At 38.6% G+C, this 21138-nt stretch overlaps 1 protein-coding gene across 2 annotated transcripts in view; it reads right to left on the bottom strand.

Moving 5' to 3' along the window:
* Window positions 1-413: 413 nt before the first annotated feature.
* LOC140729129 (dnaJ homolog subfamily A member 1-like) overlaps window positions 414-21138 on the bottom strand; it is a 44032-nt gene continuing 23307 nt past the window's right edge. For both annotated transcript variants that reach the window (XM_073048565.1, XM_073048566.1), the window contains exons 3-9: window positions 19526-19706; window positions 18578-18682; window positions 15371-15598; window positions 5725-5839; window positions 5523-5638; window positions 5187-5287; window positions 414-829 (exon numbers count right to left, since the gene is read on the bottom strand). In XM_073048565.1, coding sequence (XP_072904666.1) covers window positions 611-829; window positions 5187-5287; window positions 5523-5638; window positions 5725-5839; window positions 15371-15598; window positions 18578-18682; window positions 19526-19706 — 1065 coding nt within the window. In that variant the 3' untranslated portion in view covers window positions 414-610. The remainder of the gene's footprint in view (window positions 830-5186; window positions 5288-5522; window positions 5639-5724; window positions 5840-15370; window positions 15599-18577; window positions 18683-19525; window positions 19707-21138) is intronic.

Here is a 21138-nt window from a genome sequence, read left to right as displayed (position 1 = left end):
ACAGTACACTGTTGAAGTTAAGACCCTAAGTGTTGCTGAGCAATTCTTGGGGTGCAAGTTCACAGCTTCATGGAGTCAGTTGTGTGGTTAAGACAGCTTATATTTTTCCCCTAGGGTAGAAATATCTAATACCATATAACACACTGTCTGATATGGAGGTAGAGGCAAATTCATTAGAGGTTTTGAAGAGATATTTAGATAGCCACATGAATGCAAGGAAGATGAACATTGGCTTGCTAGGAGGGATTAGTCTTTGGGGATGGGGGAAGCAGGTGGGTTGATTACTTTTTAGCTGGTTCACCCTGTTGCTGTGTTGTACTGTTCCAAGTGGTTATTCACCATCCAATATATACTTTCCACAACTATAGATACTGAACAGTACTCCATTCAAAATAAGGACAAACAAGATTAAGTAAAATTAATCTCAAGACAGTACTTTTTATTTAAATAAATTTTGTAGAATACACCAAACATCCAATACACAGCTTATCCTCCAACTACAAGTAAGACAACCATGATGTTAAACATGTATAAATGATTACCAAGGCTCCAGTCTTCATACTTAAAATCTTCCACAAACATAACTTTAACTCACAAAGCTGATCTATCTTTAAGAAGTCTGACACTGAACCCCAGTTCTGGGGTGATCATCCTCATCGTCGTGGTAAGCCTCTCCGTTATAGCGGTGCCTTTGCTGCTGTGGATCAAAATCTACCAGATCTACTTGTTCCATATCATCAGTGATATCAACCTCATGTCGTGGAGGCAGCAATTTTTCTAGCAGGCCTAATTTATCTGTGTGGATGGAACCATTTGGAGGAAAGTTCACCTGAAGTCAGAAGGATAGGGAGTTTAGTTTTACAAACAATAGTTAATTTTTGAAAGTATGCAACATTGAACTATGACTAGCATAAACAAACACCATTTTCACACACAAAAATCTGGATCAAGAAGCATATGTACAGGAAGGGAGGAATTATCAATTTTTCAGGTCAAGAACCTGCATTGGGACCAAGAACGGAGTGATATAGGGTCTCAAACTGAAGTAGTGACAATTCGTCCCCTCGAATTTAGATGGCAACTTGGTCCACTCAAGTTCATCCAGTGGTTCTCCCCTCCCCCACCACTCCTGTATTGCCATTTTTACCATTTCATCATGTAGACTGAGCACTACCATGGTTACAGATTTATCAGTCAGACAGCATTCTTCACACCAGTCTAATTTAGATCAGGATATTGCAAACAAGTCATTTTAAAACCTGCTAACATGATACAAAGACAGCCTCTTGTAATGTACAGGAATGAACCCGAGTATCACTTTATAGCTTTCAGTATGTGATTATGAGAAAATTTCAAGGAGGCCCCAAGACTTGTTCCACACAGCAAAATAAATTGTAACAATGCTGAAATGAATCAGAAGTATTTCAACTATAGTCACAATTTAGATGTGATGCTGACTCCCCAGGCACCAGGGATTTCCTGGCACTCCAGATATCTATGCAACAACAAGGCAACACGAGTGAATCTGCAGATGCTGGAAATAAATAAAAAACACAAAGTGCTGGCAGAACTCTGCAGGCCAGACAGCATCTATGGGATGAGGTAATAACGATGTTTCAGGCTGAAACCCTTCATCAGGAGTGAAGTAACATGGGATGGTGGAGAGGGGATAAGAAGTGGGGGGAGGGATGAAGTAGAGAGCTGGGAAGTGATAGGCTGGAGGGAAATGGGCCAGGGGGAAGGTGGAGAATTATGGGAAATAAAAGAGAAAGAAAGGTAGAGCTGGGGGGAGAGATTATAGTGAGGGGGGGAAAGAGAACCAGACTAAAATAATAGATAGGGATGGGGGTAAGGGTGGGGACAGGAGTATCAATGGAGGTCAGTGAGTTGGATGTTCATGCCGGCAGGTAGGAGGCTACCTAGGCGGGAGATAAGGTATTGCTCCATCGACCCGCGTGTGGCCTCATCTTGACGGTAGAGGAGGCCATGGACAGACATGTCGGAGTGGGAGTGGTCTGTGGAATTGAAGTGTGTGGCCACAGGGAGATCCCGCCACTGCTGGAGGACCGAGCGCCGGTGTTCGGCGAAACGGTCTCCCAGTCTGCGGCGGGGTCTCCCCAATGTATAAATGGCCACATTGGGAGCACTGGATACAGTATATCACCCCAGCTGACTTGCAGGTGAAGTGGTGCCTCACCTGAAAGGACTGTCTGGGGCCTGGGATGGTGGTGAGGGAAGTGTGGGGGAAGGTGTAGCACTTCTTCCGTTTGCAGGGATGAGTGCCCGGAGGGAGGTCGGTGGGGAGGGATGGGGGGATGAATGGACAAGGGAGTCGCGTAGGGAGCGATCCCTGCGGAAAGCCGAGAGTGGGGGGGAGGGGAAGATGTGGCTGGTGGTGGGATCACGTAGGAGGTGACTGAAGTTACGGAGGATTATGCGTTGGATCTGTAGGCTGGTAGGGTGATAGGTGAGGACCAGGGGGACTCTATCCCTGGTGGGCTGGCAGGGGGATGGGGTGAGGGCAGAGGTGCGTGAAATATGGGAGACGCGATGGAGGGCAGAGTTGATAGTGGATGAAGGGAAGCCCCTTTCTTTAAAAAAGGAAGGCATCTCCTTTGTCCTAGAATGAAAGGCCTCATCCTGAGAGCAGATGCGGTGGAGGCGGAGGAATTGAGAGAAAGGGATAGCATTTTTGCAGGAGACAAGGTGGGAGGAGGAATAGTCTAGGTAGCTGTGGGAGTTAGTAAGTTTGTAGTAGACGTCGGTGGATAGGCTGTCTCCAGAGATAGAAACAGAAAGATCTAGAAAGGGGAGGGAGGTGTCGGAGATAGACCAGGTGAATTTGGGGGCGGGGTGAAAATTGGAGGCGAACTTAATGAAGTTGACGAGCTCAGCATGCGTGCAGGAAGCAGCACCGATGCAGTCTTTGATATAACGCAAGAAAAGAGGACGACAAATACCAGTGCAGGCTTGGAACATAGATTGCTCCACATTGCCGACAAAAAGGCAGGCATAGCTAGTACCCATGCGGGTGCCAATGGCTACACCTTTAGTTTGGAGGACGTGGGAGCAGCCAAAGGAGAAATTGTTCAGGGTGAGGTCTAATTCCTCTGCAAACGGAAGAAGTGCTAAACCTGCCCCCACACTTCTTCCTTCACCACCATCCCAGGCCCCAGACAGTCCTTTCAGGTGAGGCACCACTTCACCTGTGAGTCAACTGGGGTGATATACTGTATCCGGTGCTCCCGATGTGGGCATTTATACATTTGGGAGACCGTTTCGCCGAACACCAGCGCTCGGTCCTCCAGCAGTGACGGGATCTCCCTGTGGCCACACACTTCAATTCCACAGACCACTCCCACTCCGACATGTCTGTCCATGGCCTCCTCTACCGTCAAGATGAGGCCACACGCAGGTCGATGGAGCAATACCTTATCTCCCGCCTAGGTAGCCTCCTTCCTGCCGGCATGAACATCCAACTCACTGACCTCCGTTGATACCCCTGCCCCCACCCTTACCCCCATCCCTATTATTTTAGTCTGGTTCTCTTTCTCTCTTCCCCCCCCCCACTATAAATCTCCCCCCCAGCCTTAACTTTCTTTCTCTTTTATTTCCCATAATTCTCCACCCTCCCCCTAGCCCATTTCCCTCCAGCCTATCACTTCCCAGCTCTCTACTTCATCCCTCCCCCCACTTCTTATCCCCTCTCCACCATCCCATGTTACTTCACTCCTGATGAAGGGTTTCGGCCCGAAACATCATCATTACCTCCTCCCATAGATGTTGTCTGGCCTGGTGAGTTCTGCCAGCATTTTGTGTTTTTTATCTATGCAACAATGCTGGAGCTCTACAGTAGATTGTACTTTAGTTTACTCAATAATAATTTAACACCATCTACCACTCCATGGAAATATCAACTTTTAACAATAACCTCTGGAAAGAGAAATGAAGTGTATAATTAGTGGACTTAAAGCAGCTATTAGGTGGTTAATCTCTGCATGACTGTATTCTTTGCCTCCCTGGGTATCAAATGGTTCTTCAAGTCAGTACAGGTCTGGTTCATGCTTGTTTTAACTTGGTGTACAGTCAATCACACAAAGCGCAAGCAGCTAGATAAAGTACATTTGCTGATTGGCAGGTTAGATTTTCATATGGATTGTCATTTTGTGAAGTACTAGCAAACAATTGAGTTTCCAGATCAACAAAAAATCCCATTTAAATCAACCACTAGACAGCCCAGTAATAACTCAAGTAATTACTACTCCAGTAATAACCAAAATTCCACATGGAAGCAAGAAAAATTCCATACTACCAAGCTTCTGGAAAGATTTTGTCATCCAATTCAAGTTTCGCAAATTTAAAGTTGCCCATGTACAATTGATGTTTCAGATTACACTACCAAATTAGTACTTTTACATTCAATTTTAATTTCAAACAAATGAAATCCTTCAACACAGCTACTGATTCAACAGTAACTGCTTGGACACACAAGTCCTACAAGTATTTTGTTCTAGCCATGAAATCACTGATCAGCATCTTCTTAAAATGGTTTCTAAGCTTTTTCCTAAGGGAGGCATGCTTCATGTACCAGACAATCCTCAAGAAAACCATCTTGAATAAAAGTGAACCTTGCTTTATGGAAAATGGCACTTCCTTGAATCACACAGTACCAAAACAAAGAATGATAATCCAAGGCATGTAACCTTTCGCTGGTTCAGTCTAACAGCTTCTTAAAATTGAGTACTGAAGTCATGTTTGTCCCTTATTTAGGACTGAGTATTGATCACTTCTACTTCTGAATTCAATTAGGTGTTCAAAAAATGCAACATGCAGCATGAAGAATTTATCCTGAAGTCATTGATTCTGTAATAATCATGGCACTATATGAAGTCATAAATACTTTTAATTAGAATTGGATTTTATTTAGAACTACTAAAATACCAACCTTGAGTGAATGGCCATACAGTAGTTGTAAACAAAACCAAGCACTGTATCTTGATAAATAAACAACCTTCAATTCTGACACAGGTTGCAACAGTAAATATCAAATGGTTGGTAGTGATAATTTATAAGGGTTTAGTATTTCAAATATGCAATCTTTAACCAATCATTAAGGGGTTCAGCACCAAGTTAGGGATAAAAGGCAAGATTACTGATCGGGTCCCAACTTGCAAACAACTGCATACCTTGAACTGAATGATTAGACGACCCTTTTCATATGGTCTACGATAAATAGGAAATCCCTCATTCAACACACACTTGATATCCCCATGCTTAACAATGTGACCTGCAAAACAAAATGGTAGTAATATTTAACTGAAGATTTAAAAAAATCTTCCTTTCTATGCAAAATAACAATTTTCCTTCCACTTATGCCATCGTTATTCTTGGTGTACTCTGCAAATAGCATTCCTAATTGTACAATAGAATTTTCCCCTCTCTTAATAAAAAGGCAAGATAATAAAAGCAACTAACCCAGAATATCCTTTCCTGAAATGGAAAACCACTTTTATGCTACTTACCAGGATGTGATGTAATGATAATAACTCTTTTATCCAAAGTTGTGATTGGACGCTGAAAGCCACAAAGAGCCTCCACCAATTCCAGTTCCATTTGCATGACTAGATCTTCCCCTTGCCTAAAAATGGGGAAACCATAAAAAAAATTTTTAACCATGCTCATTTCACAATTCACAAATTTAATTGGCATTGTTACTTTAATTACCTAGTGAAAACACCGTGGTCTTTTTGGTCAAGGACAATGATGATATCTCCGGGTTCTAATCCAGGTTCCTGGTCACCTTCGCCATGGAATGTTAATTTCTGTCCATCCTTCATACCTTTTAACCCAATGTCAAGGTGACAATTAGATAAAATGCTTAAAAAGACATTTTATAAATGCCACTAATAAAATGGCAACAAAATAATCCAAAACAGTAAAGTGAATTACTTCTGCAACATATAATAGGCAACTTGGTCGCTTGTAACTACTCCACCATTCAATCAGATCATGACTGATCCTCAAGCATAATGCCATTTTCTTGTACAGGTGTCACCCCACCTCCCTTTACAAAGGTAGAGCATTCCTATGAAACCTTTCTTAAGCCGAAATGGTGTAAAGCGAAGAACCATTAATTTATATGGGAAAAATTTTCGTAAAAGCAAAAATCCTCTTTGTAATGCAAAAACAGATTACTAACATAGGTCTTTTGTAAAAGCGAAGTGGCGTAAAGTGAACATTTGTAAAGCAGGGGACACCTGTACTACATACAACATATGTAGTATTTGCCACCCTGAATATACAACTAAACCCTTTTAGCAAATGCACCAACCATCACTATGTATAAAGTGGCAAATGTTCATCACCGCCTATTTAAACAAATCTTGATTGTCTTTTTTTTTTTTAAAAATGTAAATTATATTTTCAAATAGGATACATAAGATAGAAAAGAATAGTGAATAATATCAACCTTCCCCCCCAACATGTCCTTATATATAAAAAAGGAAAAAAAAAGAAAGACTGCCTGGATATTGGAAGATCCCCACATGCTCCATGGAATTCAAAAAAAACTTTAATATACTTTTTTTCTTTCCCCAGATAACCAATAACTTTATCTTCGGAACATCTATATATTTAATCCTATCTTTTGTAAACAAGGGCACCAAATTTTCAGAAATATGTCATTTATTTCTTAAATTATAAGTAATTTTTTCAAGTGGAATACAGCTAAAAAATTTCATTCTTCCAACCATCCATACTTAAGCATGAATCTGATTTCCAAGTAACTGCAATAGCCTTTTTGACTACTGCCAATGCAATTTTTATGAATTCTTTCTGATATTTGTTCAATTTAGGTTTCAGTTTTATCCCTTCAATATCACCTAGTAAAAATAATATTGGGTTATGTGGAAGTTGTGTTCCAATAAAACTCTTAAATTTGTCCAAAAAGGTTGAATTTTAAAATAAGACCAAGTAGAATGTAAAGAAGTACCAGTTTCTTGATTACATCAAAAACATCAGATAAATTTGTGTTTAATCTGTTTATTTTTTGTGGTGTAATATATATTGATGTAAAAAAATTGTATTGTACTAATCTATAAGTCAGACATTTGTTGTATTTGTCATACTGTCAAGGCATAGTCTTGACCAACTTGTTTCATCATTATTAATATTCAAATCAGTTTACCATTTTTATCTTGACTTATGAATTCCTTGTTTAATTGGCTGTTTTTGAATCAAATTATACATACAAGTAGTAAATTTTTCAACTTTTCCTTTTTGAATTAAAGTTTCTATTTCATTAGGTTTCGGCATTAGTTTCTCTCTTAAATAAGCCCTTAATTGGAAATAACAGAAAAGAGTGTTATTTGATATTTTATATTTATTCTTTAATTGATCAAATGACATTAATATACCTCCTTCAAAACAGTCTCTTATATCTAATCCCTTTTTGAAACCAGTTATATAAGAGTTGGTTATCCATTGTAAAAGGAATAAGTCTATTTTGAATTAAAGGTCTCTTTGCTAATAAAGATTTCTTTATCTCATCATCAATGTTTATGTTATTCCATAGATCAATCAAATGTTTTAATACAAGGGATTCTTTCTTTTCCCGTATCCATTTAGACTCCCATTCATATATAAAATCTTCTGGTATATTTTCTCCTATTTTATCTAATTCTATTCTAATCCGTGCCAGTTTATCTTCATCGAAAAAAGATGCAATAAATCTAAGCTAATTTGCTTTATAATAATTCTTAAAGTTTGGTAATTGTAACCCTCCTAGGTCAAATTTCCATGTCAATTTTTCCAACGATATTTTTGACATCTTACCTTTCCAAAGGAACTTCCTCACGCATTTATTTAGTTCTTGAAAAAACTTCTGCGGTAATTGTATAGGTAGTGTTTGGAATAAATATTGTAATCTAGGGAATATATTCATTTTTACAGCATTGACTCTACCTACTAATGTTATTGGTAACATCATCCATTTATCAAGATGATCTTGAATTTTTTTCCAATAATGGCAAATAATTTAATTTAAATTCTTTATATCATTGTCAACTCTTATACCTAAATACTTTATACCATTTATCGGCCATCTAAATTCAGTTACTAATCGACATTGATTATAATCTCCTTTAGTAAGGGGTAAAATTTCACTTTTATCCCAATTTATTTTATACCCTGATATTTTCCCTTATTCTTCAAATCTAGAAGATAATTTACGCAACGAGTACAATGGGTTTGTTAGATAAATCGGATCTTCAGCAAATATGTTAATCTTGTATTCCTCCTGATTAACTCTGAAACCTATAATATCTGAGTCAGTTCTAATTAATTCAGCTAATGGTTCTATCGCCAATACAAACAAAGCAGGTGATAATGGACAACCTCGTCTAGTTGACCTTGTTAACCGAAATGATGTTGAAATTTGGCCATTTTTAGCTACTTTAGCTTTGGGATTAGTATTTAAGGTTTTAATCCAATTTATAAAAGATACTCCTAATCCATATTTTTCCAATACCTTAAATAAAAAATCCCATTCCAATCTATCAAATGCTTTCTGTGCATCCAAAGCAACTGCTACACTCATTTCCTCCCTCTTTTGTGCCAGATGAATTATGTTGAGTAACTGAGTTACATTATCTGCTGATTGTCTGTTTTTAATAAATCCAGTTTGATCCTTGTGTATTAATTTTGGTAAGTATTTAGATAATCTATTAGATCAAATCTTTGCTATTTATTTATAGTCCGTGTTCAACAAAAAAATAGGCCTATATGATGCTGGCTTTAAAAGATCTCTTTTTTTTTGGCAATACTATTAAAATAGCTGTCAAAAAAGATTCTGGAAGTTTTTGTGTTCTTTCCGCCTGATGTATTAACTCCGTATGAGGAGAAATTAATAAATCTTTAAACTTTTTATAAAATTCAGGCGGAAAACCATCTTCTGGAGATTCATTACTCTGAAGTGACCCTAAAGCTTCTTCGACCTCTTTTAATGTAAAAGGCATATCTAATCCCTTCTGTTCTTCTGAATTCAATTTTGGGAGTTATTTGTGATAGAAACCTTTCTATCTCAACAATATCATTTTGTCATTCTGATTGATATAATTTAGAATAAAAACTTTTAAAAGTTTCATTAGTTTCTAAATGTCTATAAGTAATTTTATTTGCACTTGTTCTAATTGCATTTATCGTTTTGGAAGCCTGATCTGTTTTTAACTGCCAAGCAAGAATTTTGTGTGATCTTTCACCTAGTTCGTAATATCTCGGTTTAGTTCTCGTAATTGATTTTTCTGTTCGGTTTGTCTGAAGTGTACATTGTAGCTTCTTATTAACAAGTTGTCTTCGTTTTTCTTCTGTCATATATCTTTGAGATTCTTTTTCTAATTTTGTAATCTTTTTCCAATTGATCTATTTCTACCATATATTCCTTCTTAATTTTAGAAGTATAACTTAATATCTGGCCCCTCAAATAGGCCTTCATCGCTTCCCATAATACAAATTTATCAACTGAATGTGAGTTTGTATCTAAAAAAAACTGAATGTTTTTTCATAAAATCACAAAAATCTTGGTTTTAATAATATTGAATTAAATCTCCATCTGTAAATCAGTTCCTCCTTATCCATCATTGTCATTATCAAGGGGGAATGATCTGTCAATATTCTTGCTTTATATTCCATATTTTTCACTCTGTCTTGAATATTTGTTGATAATAGGAAAAAATCTATCCTTGAATAAGTTTTATGTCTATTTGAATAAAATGAATAATCTATTTCTCTTGGGTTAATTCTTCTCCATATATCAATCAAATTTAAATCTTTCATCAATGATAGTTAATTTTACTACTATTGATTTTGTAACAACCTTTGTTGACCTGTCTAAAACTGGGTCTAGACAAAAATTAAAGTCTCCACCTATTAGTATTTTATAATGTGCGTCAGCCAAGTTCAAAAAGGCTTCTTGTATAAATTTTACATCATTTTCATTTGGTACATAAATATTCATAAGAGTCCATAATTCTCAAAAGATTAGACAATGTATAATCACATATCTCCCTGCAGAATCAATTAATACATTTTGTATTTTAATTGGTAAAGTTTTGTTAACCAAAATTGCAACTCCCCTCGCCTTTGAATTAAATGAAGCTGCAATAACATTTCCAACCCAATCTCTCTTTAATTTCTGATGTTCTATCTCTGTTAAATTTTTTTTCTTGTAAAAAAAAGCTATATCTATTTTCATTTTCTTAATGCATGTTAAAATTCTCTTCATCGGTCCATTAAGCCCATTAACAGTAAAACTTAAAAAGTTCAGTAAATTAGTCATTATTTTTAACAAGGTTACTCCAATCTATAACAATACATAATATTTCAACTCTCGTAGTATCTTGGGGAATCTTTTTAAAATTCTCCATGTTGCTATGTGTCACCCCCCCCCCCCCCCGATCATCCAGGCAAAGAAAGATAAAAGAAATAGATTATAAAGAAAATGACAAAATACCCCCCTACTAATGTTGTGAATGAAAAAAACCACAACATTACCCCCCCTCCATTGTATGGGTCATGGCAATTGCCATGATTACACACGTGAATCCCGTAGCGATCGATCAGAAGTTCCCCCAGCTCCCCCGTAACGAACAGAAAAGATATATGCAAGAGAAAATAATACCACTACTCCCGATTAATATTCCTCAAATTTTTACCTTTCTCCCCCTCTATCATATATTTAAGAGTATATTTATATATTCTTCTGTCCTTCAATATCCATCAATTCCATTCACTATCTCAGTCTTCATCTTTAATCCGTTTCGCTTCTATAGATTCTTAGCTGTATCTAGCGAATATTTGGGAGTTCTTGTGCGAACTCCTCTGCTTTCCGATAATCAGTAAAAAAAAAATAAAAAAAAAATCTTTTTTCGTCATCCAAAAAAATTATCAGTGTTGCCGGGTGGCGCAGTGTAAATTTATAACCCTTTTTCCATAAGACTTTTTTCACTAGGTTAAATTCCTTCTTTCTCTTCAAAAGGTCATAACTTATATCAGGATAGAAAAGAACTGTTTTCCCTTCTATCTTCAATGGCCCATTTCTCTTTCTGGCACATTGGGCAGCCGCCTTCAGGGTCCTTTCTTTATCTTGGTATCTTAAGAATTTTATCAAGATTGGTCGTGGGTTTTGATCTTGTTGAGGTTTTGGTCTCAAGGCTCATGAGCCCTTTCGATTTCAATTAACTGCTTTCCCTCTTCCATTTTCAAAAAATTTTTATTGAATCTTCTCCCTCTGTACCTTAAGACCAACAATCTTAATATTATTTCATCTGCTAAAATTTTCAAGCTCGTCCACTTTTTCCAACAACCGTTTTTCTTTCTGATGTCCAGGCAAGGATATTATCTTCCATTTTGTTCACTCTATCCATGGTGTCTCCCGTTATTTCTTCCAACTTTTTAAACTTTCTTATCCATTTTCTCCTGTTTTTTCACACCTTTATCAAACATAATTTTCATATTTTTAATATCTGTTTTTATTACTTTTAATGTTTTCAATTCTTTTTAATTCATTATTTGCACCAAGGCTTTTCTTATATCTTCAGGAAATCTTCCACTTCCAATTTCTATCTGCTGTTCTTTTTTCCTTCCTTATCTTCATCTGTATTGTCCAGAGAATCCGACTCCACTTCACTTTCGCTTTCAATCATAGCTGGGAATTGTAGTTTAATTTGCTCCTGTTTGTGCATGCCCATTTCTTGCATGTGCAGTTCCTGGTGCTCCTTTTTAGAAACTGTTGATATTGCCACAGTTTCCTGCTCTGCATCGCCGGATGCGAAATGCACCTCGCCAAGAAGAGGTCCAACCTGAGCTTGAGGCTCCGCCATAACGGTTGGCCTTGTTTCTTTTTGAACTCGTGCTGTCTTCAAAGTAGTAGTTTTCTTCTGTTTCTGTTTATAAGACATGACTAAAGACAATCCCAAGTAGTTTATAAGTAGTTTTTAGAATGTATTTACTAACTTCTCTTCACTTAAACATTACTAGTTTTTTTTTTTAAACGGGAGAGCTGGATTTCCACGTCTTGATCCTACGTCATCATGTGTCGTCCCCACAAATCTTAATTGTCTTGAATGAACAACCCTTTTTTGATACAGTGAATCAAGGTTCAAGAGAATTTGTCATCTTGATCTTGTGAAAATCAGCTTAATCTCTTTTACAGGACAGTCCCCATTCCAGATTGAAAATCTTTGAAAATTCAAACTTCACTAAATGAATACTTTTTGGGAGGGTTGACATAAATTATCAAATGCCTAGTACATTGCTGGTGTTTAGGCTAGCAGGGATAAAGTACATACAACCACAAATCTTCACAAATCAACAGGCTTTGAAATCAGTCCCAAATATCACAGCAATGTGAATCAGAATATTCCAGGGCTTGGAATGCTTTTTTTAGGGTATGGATAAGAATGAAATAGCAACGTTCACCAAATGACTTCAGGTCAGATTTGGAATTATAAAAACCGTAACAATGATGGCAATATTCTGATTGCTGTGGTTTGGTTTTGATTTTTACACCCGAGCCAACCTGCTATAGTTACTGAAATCGGAGGGAATAATGACTGAAAAGAATCAGAATAAGGTTTAATGTCACCAACAAACGTCACAAAATCTGTTGTCCTCGCAGCAGCAGTACAATGCAATACATAATAATTGAGAAAATATGTGAAATATTATATTTAAGTTAAATTAGTACAAAAAAGTACAAATGAGTACAAATGTCCATTCAGAAATCAGATGGTGGGGGAAAACAGCTAATCCTGAATTGTTCCACATGCACCTTCCTGTACCTCCTTGATGGTAGCAATAAGAACAGGGCATAAGCTGGGTGATGGGGGTCCTCAATGATATGATTCCACCTTTGAGGCATCACTCCTTGAAGATATCCTACTAGAGCCTAGTGCCTCTGATGGAGCTGACTAGATTTACAACTCTTATTTTGATCCTGTGCAGTAGCCCCCACGTCAGACAGTGTTGTAGCCAGTTAGAATGCTCTCTACAGTACATCCGCACTGTGTCTTTGGTGACATACCAAATCTCCTCGAACTCCTGAAGAAATATAGCCACTATCGTGCCTTCTCTGTAACTGCAATACGTAACCATAAGAGATAAGAGCAGAATTAGGCCAGCTTGCCCATCGAATCTGCTCCACCATTCAATCATGGCTTATCCTCCCCGCCCCCCCCCCCCCACTTCTTCAACCCCAGTTCTTGGCCTTCTCTCCATAACCTTCAATGCCATGTCCAATAAAGAACCCATCAATCTCTGCCTGAAATAGACCCAATGACCCGGCCTCCACAGCTGCATGTGGCAACAAATTCCACAAATTTACCACCCTTTGGCTAATGAAATTTCCCTGCATCTCTGCTTTGAAGGGGCACCCCTGTATCCTGAGGCTGTGCGCTCGTGGTAGACTCTCACACTATGAGAAACATCCTTTCCACATCTACTGTCTAGGCCTTTCAACATTCTAAAGGTTTCAATGAGATCCCCCACCCCCATCCTTCTGAATTCCAGCGAGTACAGACCCAGAGGCATCAAATGTTCCTCATATGATAACCCTTTCATTCCTGGAATCATCCTTGTGAACCTCCTCTGGACCCTCTCCAATGTCAGCACATCTTTCTAAAATGAGGGGCCCTAAACTGTTCACAATACACAAGGGTGTCTTAAAGCCTCAGCATCAATTCCTTGCTCTTATATTCTAGACCTATTGAAATAAATTCTAATATGGCATTTGTCTTCCTCACCACTGACTCAACCTGCAAGTTTACCTTTAGGGCATTCTGCAGAAGGACTCCCAAGTCCCTTTGCATCTCAGATTTTTGGATTTTCTCCTTGTTTAGGAAATAGTCCACACAATTATTTCTTCTACCAAAGTGCACGACCATGCATTTTCCAACATTGTATTTAATTTGCCACTTTCTTGCCCATTCTCCAACTCTGTCCAAATCTTTCTGCATCCTACCAGTTTCCTCAACACTACCTGCCCCTCCATCAATCTTCATATCATCTGCAAACTTGGCAACACAACCATCTAATTTCATCATCCAAATCATTTATATACAGCATAAAAGGAAGTGGCCCCAACACCAACCCCTGCAGAACACCACTAGTCACTGGCAGCCAACCAGAAAAGGATTAGGAGAGATCCTCAGAGATAATGACACCTAGGAACTTGAAACTGCCCACCAGTGATCTCTTTATAAGGACTGGTGTGTGTTCCCTCGACTTGCCCTTTCTGAAGTCCACTATCTGTTCTTTGGTCGACATCGAGTGCAAGGTTGTTGCTGCGACACCACTCAACTACCTGATATATCTCACTCCTCTAAACCCTTGCCACCATCTGAAATTCTGCCAATAGTCAGCAAATTTATTGATGGCATTTGAGCTGCGTGCAGCCACACAGTCCTGGATGTAGAGAGAGTACAGCAGTGGGCTAAGTACAGATCCTTGTGTGTTCCAGTCAGGAAGTTGAGGATCCAGTTGCAGAGGGAGGTACAGAAGCCTAGTTTCCAACAGCTGGACTTTAGATTGTTTAAATAATGGATATGTAAAATAATTCATAACCTTTTGATGTTTCAATGGTGTGAAAGGGAATGGCCCTTGCTTGCTTGCTACTGAGATCAAAGATTCAAGACTGCACCAAGATCAGTTGGAGGTCTGATCGAGCTTCCACTCCACACCCCGAAGCCCAGCAAAGCAGAGGTGATAAAGCACATCCGGAGTCAAGCCCTCCACTTCACAGTCAAGGCCTGCAATATGGACACTGGGACAAAGGACATCTGTGATTGTCGGACTTTCCCAGGTCAGAGTACGTCCATGAAAGCAGGAGGCACAAGAACCTGTCAGTTGTGCTTGGAGCTCGAGCCACAGGGTACTGTCCCAGCTAGTCCAGGACCGACCCAAAATCGGTAAATCGGAAGTTATAGCCTGATTTTTTTTGGTGGGGGAGGGATTATACATTATATATTGTGGCCATGTGTATCGACACTTGTGGGCTGCCACATCACATACTTGTGTTCAATATTGATGCATTTCATTGTATGTTTCAACACACACGATACAAAAATCTGAATCTTTTGATGTTAGATAGTTTAAACACAATATAAACGAGAAACAGTTCTCCCAAACTTCACAAGTTGAATATACCCTTTTCAAACAGAGAGAATTTAAATGCCCAACATGGAACAGCAGAATTCAAAAAAATTCCAATATTATAAATTTCTACAAACTGCAATTAACAAGTTCCTTTAGCAAGTGCAACAAGAAACAGTAAATAAAGTGATTTTCCACAATCCCTTTTGATGTTATAATATAGTACCTTTGTCAATATGAACTTCCAGAATCTTTTTTTCCACAACTATTTTTCTTCCACTACAGACTTTGCATCTATCCTTGGGGTTGATACGCTCTCCTTGGCCATGACATTCTTGGCACACAGACTGAATTTGTTGAACCATCCCTGGTCCGATTTGGTGAATTCGTACTTGCATACCCGATCCTCGACAAACAGGACAGCACTCTACTGAGCCTTTCTTGCCACCACGACCTACAGAGGCAGACAGGTTATAGATTATCAAAGGAGACATAACCCTTTGCATATTAACAATTAAAGTTCAAAATAATCTATCAAATCCTAACTCATTGTGAATAAGATATATACCACTTATCAACATCAGCACTGAGTACTATGTCAACTACTAAGTCCACTCTGCTTTGCTACAATTGAGAGTTTAATATATTTTCTGCCATAAATGTAAACTGGAAGACTGTCCAGATCAGGCATTAAAAACACATGGAGAAACTTCAACATGCTGAGGTAAAGGGAAGGAGAGTCGATGTATTAATATAAATCCAGGTTCTATAAATAGCTAAGAACACAATTTCTTCATTGCAGCACTGGGAAAGGACTGAAGAGTATTAATGTTGGGGAAACAAGACTGGGCAGCTGCACTGGGCTCAATTTTGGTTTGCTGTTGGAAAGAACTGCAGATTTTTAAAAAACAATAAAACTATCATTTAAGGAGAAATTATTCCCTCTTATAAAATGCATGCACACGTCTTTTACATGCTTCCTTAAAGTATTTAGGATGTTGTGCGTAGGTTGTAAAGAGCCACATTTACCTGGCCCCCTGACCATAGCACATTGCAGTTCTAAATACAAGCATGTACCATTCAACAGACTGCTAATTCAACTTTGTAGTGAGTATAGTATTTTCAATTTTTTCAGCTCAAACTTTAAATCAGAATATTTGAGACACCTCAAAAACTATTACTTGAGTACACAAGCGGATGTAAAAGATATCTGCACAAAGGTAGTATCTAGCATTAATGGAGGACTGAGGATGAGGAAAATCAGCTACAGGGAATGGAACTTTTGATTATACATGGTTGAGGATGGTAGGGCTGGAATCAAGATGTTAGTGTGCCATTATACCTGCACCAAAAGCTTTTCACTGCATTAGAGCACCAAGTGATCAGGTGTTTGCAATGGTTTAGAAGAGCATAATGGCGGGTTAATTTGAAATTTGCAAGAAATAGGAGATTTTTCTAAAATAACTGAATTATGTATTTTACATAATTGGGAAGTCTTAATCTACTCAAAGTACAATGAATCTCCATGCAATCTGGATTACAATCAGCTTTCACTGGACCAAGTTTTAAGTGCCCAAGTCTAGAGGCCACCATTTCATCAACAGCAGAGAACTAGAACGATGTGTTTTCACACACTGGTTTGTAGGGTAGGGGTTTGTATGGGGATTTCACAGACAACACTGGAAATGTCTGAACTAGTTCAGAAGGAGAAACATGAAAATCAAAATTTATTCAATACCGTTATTTCCATCAGTTAATGATACTGCACAATTGACTACAAATGTCTTTTTTTTAATTGATCATACTAAAGACTAAACTCTACCTATGTTCTGATAAATTATGAAGATGACCAAATTCATGAATAATTTCCAATCTAAAGGTAGAGCAACTCACTTTCATAAAGGTTTTAATACTATGGAGGCAGAGTGACACAGGAATCTCGGAGGAAGGGGTGGCGGAATTGATGGCAACATGAAATGAATAGGATTTTATTGGGTATTCTTTTATTCATTTTTATTTCACGGACTGACATTCAGTACTGAAGCTTTATCGAGGATGTAGCCAGGAAGTTAGACAAGGGAGATCCAGTGGATGTAGTGTACCTCAATTTTCAGAAGGCATTTGGTAAGGTCCCACATAGGAGATTGGTGGGTAAAATCAGAGCTCATGGCATTGGGGGGGGGAGGGGAAGATATTGACATGGATAGAAAACTGGTTGGCAGATAGAAAGCAAAGGGTAACGGTGAATGGGTGTTTCTCGGAATGGCAGGTGGTGACTAGTGGGGTGCCACAGGGCTCGGTATTGGGACCACAGCTGTTTACGATTTACATCAACGATTTAGATGAAGGCATTGAGAATAACATCAGCAAGTTTGCTGATGATACTAAGCTGGGTGGCAGGGTGACATGTGATGAGGATGTTAGGAGAATTCAGGGTGACTTGGATAGGCTGAGTGAGTGGGCAGATACTTGGCAAATGACATTTAATGTGAATAAGTGTGAGGTTATCCACTTTGAGAGTAAGAACAGGAAGGCAGATTATTATCTGAACAGTATAGAGTTGGGTAAGGGAGTAATACAAAGAGATCTTGGAGTCCTTGTTCATCAGTCACTGAAGGTGAATGAGCAAGTGCAGCAGGCAGTGAAGAAGGCTAATGGAATGTTGGCCTTTATTACAAAGGGAATTGAGTACAAGAGCAAGGAAATCCTCTTGCATTTGTACAGAGCCCTGGTGAGACCACACCTGGAGTATTGTGTACAATTTTGGTCTCCAGGGTTAAGGAAGGACATCCTGGCTATAGAGGAAGTGCAGCGTAGATTCACGAGGTTAATTCCTGGGATGTCAGGACTGTCTTACACAGAGAGGTTAGAGAGACTGGGCTTGTACATGCTGGAATTAAGGAGATTGAGAGGGGATCTGATTGCAACATATCAGATTATTAAGGGATTGGACAAGATAGAGGCAGGAAATATGTTCCAGATGCTGGGAGAGTCCAGTACCAGAGGGCATGGTTTGAGAATAAGGGGTAGGTCATTTAGGACAGAGTTAAGGAAAAAGTTCTTCTCCCAGAGAGTTGTGGGGGTCTGGAATGCACTGCCTCGGAAGGCAGTGGAGGCCAATTCTCTGGATGCTTTCAAGAAGGAGCTAGATAGGTATCTTATGGATAGGGGAATCAAGGGATATGGGGACAAGGCAGGAACCGGGTATTGATAGTAGATGATCAGCCATGATCTCAGAATAGCGGTGCAGGCTCGAAGGGCCGAATGGTCTACTTCTGCACCTATTGTCTATTATACAGACATTTTGACAGTCAAATTAACACAGCATGGACACGGGCTCTTTTGTCCATACTAACTATATTGCCCATTCCCCTAAATTTCTCCTATTCAGTTACTCATCTCAATGAGTAATTGTTGATGACATGTTCCATACCTTCACACTTCTCACATATTACATTCTTCTGTAGGGCTAATTTTCTAGTGGCTCCATTGTACATATCCTCCAATGACACTGAAAGCTGATGGACCACATTTTTTCCTGAAATTAAAATAAAACTTCCGATTTATTTGTGAATGTCACACTTGCAATTAACATGCAAAATAATTTGTCATTAACAAAGGCAGAAAAGTTTAAAAATTCACGTAAGGTAAACCAATATTACAGTTCAATACGGCACAGTGGTTTAACTACACGTTTGCTCCAATCTATTCAATATTTAGTCATAAACCATTGCCAATCTTTCCCATCAGCTAATAGAAGCTAGATTTTGCCAAGCACTTTCTACTAATCAAAGCATTTCATTGTTTTGTTTTAACATTTCTTAAAACCAAGTCTAATATTGTAGTTTGACAATTTTTGTCCATACTTACAATAGTCAAATTTTCTTCGACAGCAAGCCCCAAGCTATTTCAGCAGCTCAAGTCAAAATTGATTTTTAGTCGCACTACATGTCAAAATTATTGTACAGAACACTTTAAAAAGCTCACATTAAAGACTAATGATAGAGCTGAGAAACTTAAATATTTTGGATTTCAGATACATGAGATTGTATTTATAGATACATTAATATTGGAGAAATTGCACTTGTTACACCACCTTGCCAGCTGCAAGGAAAGTCAGGTCTTAAGGTTTCAGCAAATTATATGCATAATTACACGAGTGATTGGACTGCCTGCAATTGGCAATAAATAGGTTATTACCAAGTCATTTTATTTTACAATTAAATAGACTTCATCACCTTTTGCACAAAATAGACAAATGCTGTTAATACACATATGATCTTCCGCCATTTGTCTCGGGTACATGCAAACACATGCATGTTTATAAAGGACATTTAATTGTAAACCCACACTACGAATTCAAAATGAAAGTAATTTCTACCTCTCCTTTCTCTATGCATTCTGCCCCCTCCACCAAAGAACATGTCAAAGATGTCCATAGGCGAGCCAAATCCACCACCACCACTACCACCTTCCTTGATGGCTTGTTCACCACCTCGGTCATATAGTTCACGTTTCTTGGAATCGGACAGTACTTCATAAGCCTGGGAAATCTGTTTAAACTATAAAATAGAGGAAACAAGTTAGCACGTGCCAGATTAATCTAAAAATTTTCAGCATCAAAACAGCCCGAAATACAACAGCCAATCTGTACAATTCTGAATGGCTTTATAACTTTAACATGCAATTTTAGATATCTATAGAAACTAATGTCTAGCTTAGACTTAACTGTGCAAGTTACAAGTAGTTACTGACTTTAATTGTAATTTTCACACTGTTAATAGAAGTATCTTTATATTGCTACAATAAAATCACTGTTCAATGTGCTCCATGTTTATTTTCTGTATAATAAGCAGTACAACCCTGAAGCAGACAGGCAAGACCACAAGATGTGAGAAGCAGGCCATTCAGCCCATTGAGTCAGCTCCACCATTCAATCATGGGCTGATCCAATTCTTCCAGTCATCCCCACTCCACTGCCTTCTCCCCATACCCTTTGATGCCCTGGCTAATCAAGAACCTATCTATCTCTGCCTTAAATACACCCAATGACTTGCCCTCCACAGCCACTCGTGGCAACAGATTTGACAGATTTACCACCTTCTGATTAAAGTAATTTCTCCAAATCTGTTCTAAAAGGACATCCTTCAATCCTTAAGTTGTGCCCTCTTGTCCTAGATGGCACGAGGACATCGTCTCTTGTCCTACCATGAGAAATAACTTTGCCGTATCTAATCTGTTCAGGCCTTTTAACATTTGGAATGTTTCTACAAGATCCCCTCTCATTCTCCTGAACTCCAAGGAATACAGTCCAAGAGCTGCCAGACATTCCTCATAAGGTAAACCTTTCATTCCTGGAATCATTCTTGTGAATCTTCTCTGAACCCTCTCCAATATCAATATATCCTTTCTAAAATAAGGGGCCCAAAACTGCATACAATACTCCAAGTGTGGTCTCATGAGTGCCTTATGGAGCCTCAACATCACATCCCTGCTCTTATATTCTATACCTCTAGAAATGAATGGCAACATTGCATTCACCTTTTTTAACACTGATTCTACCTGGAGGTATCCTGCACAAGGACACCCAAGTCCCTCTGCATCTCTGCATTTTGAATTCTCTCCCCATCTAAGTAACAGTCTACCCGTTTATTTCTTCCACCAAAGTGCATGATCATACATTTTCCAACATTGTATTTCATTTGCCACTTCTATGCCCATTCCCCTAAACTAGCTAAATCTCTCTGCAGGCCATTTCCACAACAGTACCCACTCCTCCAACTATCTTTGTATCATCAGCAAAGTTAGCCACAAATCCACTAATCCCATATTCCAAATCATTGACATACATCATAAAAAGCAGTGGTCTCAACACCAACCCCTGTGGAACTCCATTGGTCACCGGCAGCCAGCCAGAATAGGCTCCTTTTATTTCCACTCTGTTTTCTGCCAATCAGCCCATGCTCCACCCATGCTAGTAACTTCCCTGTAATT

Source organism: Hemitrygon akajei, chromosome 6, assembly GCF_048418815.1.
Source record: "Hemitrygon akajei chromosome 6, sHemAka1.3, whole genome shotgun sequence".
In the NCBI taxonomy this organism is placed as follows: Eukaryota; Metazoa; Chordata; class Chondrichthyes; order Myliobatiformes; family Dasyatidae; genus Hemitrygon; species Hemitrygon akajei.
This window is presented reverse-complemented; position numbering and strand designations above follow the sequence as displayed.